Here is a 5,144-nt window from a genome sequence, read left to right as displayed (position 1 = left end):
CTTCTATTATATTACAAAAGAAAGTAGCATACAAAAATTAGAGATTTTATTATTGGGTATATCTTATTGATAAATAAGATGATAGATGAAATTTATTAAGGTAATACAATCTAATATGTTCAAACAAGCCTGATCACAAATTAAGTTAATTAATATTTTTTTATATTGACCGTGTATCGTGCAGGTACGACTACTAGTTATGATACATTGATAAGATTTGAGGTGAACACCATTTGCAGTCAAATATTTACTCAATTTTAAGATGGATGATGCATTTCTTCCTAGGCCTTTTTTACGGCCACATTTGCATAGTTTAATGTTCAATGTCCACGTATGATTTTTCTTTTGATTTTTAAAAAAATAATTCATTAACTCAATTTCTTCACATAACTTAAAATATAAATATCATATTTATTTCAGATTTTATTTTAAATTTCACAAAAAGAATTCGACCAATATTTTGTTTCCAAATGTTGTCTTATGGATTGTAGCTGGGGTAGAGCTAGTAGCCCGACTCCTGGTTCGGGCGAATCCAATATATTTTGTTCAAATCATGTAATGTATTAATAATAAATTTATTAAATATGAATAAATATTAAATTTGAACTAACACTTGAAATTGTTGTTTAATTGGCTCTGCCTCTGCCTGTAAATCAATACCTCAAATGATCATGTTGCGACAAAAGGGACCTATTTCTTAAAGCATATCGGTATATATCTTGATAGGAATTTTTGAATTGACTTTTTTTGTGCCCATATGCCAAGAGTGAGAGCTTCAAATTTTCTAACAAAAAAGTCGCGTCTCTCCCTCGTCTTGGCTGAGGGCTTTCTCTCTCTACCATGAGAGCTATTTCCTCCTTGTGAGGTCTCAATCCTTGTTGCTAACCACTTAATCTCCACCTCTCAAACCACACTTTCTAAAACTTTGCCAATAGGAAACCTAATAATTACCGATTTCATCCTCTGCGGGCATCAATTTGTGCAAATTCCCTATTTTCTACTAAACCCTAAATCAATTTGATTTCTAGAAGAACTCTATATTTTGGTGCATAGAGGTTAAATATACTGCTGAATCAACTCCAATAGGATAATCCTTCAATTGGAAAGATGGCTGATGAAATTACTGAACGCTTAAATAATATTATTCTTACTGAAGAAGAAAAGGATGCTGTGGCAATTGAATATCCAGATATTCAGTCAAGTATGAAGGATTGTGAGGTAAGTCTTTTTGGCAAGGTGATTTATGATAAAAGGTGAATTTTCAGGGAGTCAAAACACCATGCCATTGGTTTGGGGGCACCCAGTAGGACTGCAGATAAAGGAAATCGGATGGAACTTTTTTCAATTTATTTTTAAAGATAAGGAAAGTAAGGATAAAGTATGGTTTGCTACACCATGGTTGTATGACAAATACCTTCTTAATGTCCATCCTTTGGAACCAGGTTTGAAGAGTGCTTTCCATGTGTTTAATATCTGTAATCTGTGGGTTCAAGTTTGGAATATCCTGTTACATTGGATGTCAAAGGATGTTGGGCGCAAAATAGGGCATGCTTTGGGAGGTACCGTTGATATTGTAATCCCTGAAAATGGAAGCAAAGAGAGGCGATATATGAGGACTAAAGTCACGGTGAATATTAACAGGCCACTACCTAGGAGAAAATTGATCAAGTTAGGCTTGGAAACAAACTGGGTTGAAATAAGATACGAAAATCTACCTTATGTTTGCTACTACTGCGGTATGCTAGGACACAATGATAGAACTTGTGTACAAATAGAGAAGGATATAAGATCAAGAAATCTGAAAAGTGACCAGTTTGGGACATGGTTACGAGCGAAGAATCATTTACTAGCTTCAGATAATCAGTGCCGTCAAGGTGTAAATACTAATAATGATGGGCATACTAGGGTGAAAAATCATTACTTTGAATTGGTTGAGGGAAAAGGAGTTGCAGGAAGTAGTAAAAGTCTGCTAAATTTGGCAGAGGGTACTACCTCGGTTGAAATGCAGCCTGACATAAGAAAAGAGGATCTTCAGGGAGACCAAATGCAGCCCATGGAAGCAACAAATTATGGATCTAGAGAGAAGGAGAGTGCAGAGGTTTGGAATAACACTGGGGTTGGAACTTCTGATGGTATTAAAACTAACTCAATGCGAGGTTTGAATATTGGCTTGGAGAAGAATGATGTGCAGGAGCAGATGCCAGTGGATGAAAATATGTTGAATGACATAATAGAGCTACAACAAAACTTATTGCAAGTTGCCTCACAAATGCAGGATGCTGGCAACTAAAAAATGAAGGAATTGCAAGATAACATAGACAAGGTATGTCCAGATCCTTTATTGAGCTCTCCTAAGTTACAACTACATATAGTGAATAATTCTCAACTACTCGATAATTCAAAACAAAACTCTTTAACTGTTAGTACTATTACTAATAAGAATACAGGGGACATAAAGAGAAAACAATGAAAACGAAAGGCTAATATTAAGGGTTGTTCTGATGATGTTAAAGGAAACAATTTGATAGGTTTGAATGAAAATCATCTTATTGAGGTTGCTGTGATAGAGGAAAATATGCATACTGTGGGGGATAAAAGAAAAGAACAAACTAATTTTGATACTGAAACGGAAGTTAAAAAATAAAAACAAGTGGTGGAGCGGGAGGCCAGCCCTAAATGGCTTCCCTCCATGCAATGAAAGCTTTAGTGTGGAATTGTAGAGGCCTGGGGAGGTCCTTAACAGTTCCCCTTTTGAAGGAGACAGTGCGTCTCCACTCCCCAAATATGATTTTCTTAAGTGAAACAAAAAATAGAGATAGAACAGTGCAGAGAGTTCAGAGATAACTGGATATGGCACATGCTATTACTGTTGAAGCAATGGGTTTATCAGGTGGACTAGCCTTATTCTGGAATGACAACGTCCAGGTATGTCAATATCACACTTCTTCTTTTTGTGTTGAAACTTTGATACATGATGGCTTATCTGATTGCAAATATTGGTGTATCTTTGTGTATCTAAGTACGGATAGAATTAATCGTCGATCTCAAATGCAAGAATTAATTAAAAAATCTTCATACTGGGACACCTTCTGGGTCTTAGCTGGTGACTTTAATGATATTCTTGATGATTCAGAAAAACAAGGAGGAAGAACTAGAGATAATTGGACCTTTAGATACTTTAAGGATTTTATTTGGAACTTAGGTTCAATTGACTTGGGTTACAAAGGAAAACCTTGGACCTGGTGGTGCTATCGGAAAAATGAGGGTATTATTCTGGAAAGGTTAGATAGGGTCTTAGTCTCCCCTAATTGGAAAGTAAAGTTTGAAGAGGCTAATTTAACTCATCTTGATACTAAGGATTCTGATCATTCCTTGTTAATTTTGTCTTCACATGCTGAACAAATTAAGAAGAAAAGACGTTTTTACTTTGATAAAAGGTGTTTGATCGTGAAGAGGTTCAGAATATTGTATCTGAAGCTTGGTCCGATGACTATATTGGGTTCGAGCAATATCGAGTTAACTTTAAAATAAAGAAGTGTCGTAGATCATTAGTGGCTTGGGTAAGGGGAGGAAATGGTAATGCTAGGAAGAGAATTATTAGTATTAAGAAACAGATTACAGACCTTAGAAGTGATGCTAATAATTTTGATTGGAATAAACTTAGGTTGTTAAAAAGGGAATTAAGCCAAGCTTATAAAGAAGAAGAAACTTTTTGGAAACAAAAGTCTAGAGTCTTATGGTTGCTGGATGGAGATAAAAATACGTCCTATTTTCACATGGCAACCTTAGAAAGAAGAAGAAGAAATATAATTAGGGGTTTTCAAACATCTGAAGGGAGGTGGGTGAGTGATCAAACTGAAATAGTTCAAGAAGTTGAGGCATATTATGATACACTCTTCTCTACATCTAACCCGACAAATTTCGAAAGTATTCTAAATCATGTCAATGTAACGATTAGTGACTCTATAAATCGAGAACTCATAAAAGATGTTAGTGAAGAGGAAGTAAATAATGCGGTGTTCGCTATGCATCCTCTTAAAGTGCTAGGTGTGGATGGAATGACTCCTTTATTTTTTCAAAGATATTGGAATATTATATCAAAGGAGATTTATGAAGCTGTTAATGGTTTCTTCACTACAGGATACCTAATTCCTTTGTGGAACCATACTTTAATCACTCTCGTACCTAAAGTTAAAAGCCTACTTTGGTATCGCAATTTAGACCCATAAGTTTATGTTTTACCCTTTATAAAATTATTGCAAAAATTCTTGCTACGAGAATGAAAAATCATTTAACTAAGGTTATATCTCCGACTCAAGCAACTTTTGTTGGACATAGACAAATAACCGATAATGTTATCTTAGCACATACATTTATGCATCTTCTAAAAAATTAACGCAGAGGTAGAGAGAAATTTATGGCGATGAAATTTGATATGTCAAAAGCTTATGACAGAGTTGAATGGATATATATCCAAAAAATGCTTTTGCAAATGGGTTTTCATGCCAGATTTGTAGAATGGATTATGCAATATATTTCTACCCCTACCTATAGTTTTAATATAAACGGGAAGGTAGTTGGATCAGTTAGGCCGACTAGAGGAATACGACAAGGAGATCCGCTATCACCTTATCTCCTTTCAATATGGGCAGAAGGTTTCTCTACTTTGTTGAAGATTTCTGAAACTCAAAATGAAATTCAAGGTCTAAAGTTAAATAGACATGGGCCGAGCCTAACTCACTTATTTTTCGCAGATGACTCTTTTATATTCTGTTCAGCTAACGCTCACAATGCAGTCCATGTAGCTGAGATTCTAAGAAAGTATGAGCAAAGTTCTGGGCAAGTGGTTAATTTAGATAAATCAGCTATTTGTTTTAGTAGAAATGTAACGGAGGAGGAGAAAGTAGAGATATTTTCCTTACTTGGACAACAACAAAGAAGTGAGATGGGTATGTATTTAGGATTACCAACTATCGTGGGACGCTCAAAGAAAAAGATGTTAGAGTTTATTAAGGATAGAGTCAAGACAAAAATAAAAGGATGGAAGGGTAAGTTTTTAAGTACAGCAGGGAAAGAGGTAATGCTTAAATCTGTACTTGCAGCAATCCCTACCTATGCCTTGTCTTGCTTCCAACTCCCTGATG

The 5,144-nt window shown here is 35.3% G+C and overlaps 1 protein-coding gene across 1 annotated transcript; it reads left to right on the top strand.

The window, feature by feature from the left end:
• Window positions 1–1,107: 1,107 nt before the first annotated feature.
• Window positions 1,108–2,290, top strand: LOC109207408. Its single transcript, XM_019370314.1, has 2 exons — window positions 1,108–1,201; window positions 1,266–2,290. Exons 1-2 carry the CDS (start codon window positions 1,108–1,110, stop codon window positions 2,288–2,290), a joined length of 1,119 nt encoding a protein of 372 aa, XP_019225859.1.
• The last annotated feature ends 2,854 nt before the right edge of the window (window positions 2,291–5,144 follow it).

The sequence above is a fragment of the Nicotiana attenuata genome, unplaced genomic scaffold (genome assembly GCF_001879085.1).
Source record: "Nicotiana attenuata strain UT unplaced genomic scaffold, NIATTr2, whole genome shotgun sequence".
Classification (NCBI taxonomy): domain Eukaryota; kingdom Viridiplantae; phylum Streptophyta; class Magnoliopsida; order Solanales; family Solanaceae; genus Nicotiana; species Nicotiana attenuata.
The sequence above is the reverse complement of the archived record's forward strand: the minus strand, read 5'-3'. Positions and strand labels throughout refer to the sequence as shown.

Bases quoted from the DNA above. Each gene is read 5' to 3' on its own strand.
- LOC109207408 (XM_019370314.1), top strand. From the start codon at position 1,108: ATGGCTGATGAAATTACTGAACGCTTAAATAATATTATTCTTACTGAA. The intron at 1,202-1,265 runs GTATGAAGGATT...GTGAATTTTCAG, and splicing joins ATATCCAGATATTCAGTCAA to GGAGTCAAAACACCATGCCA.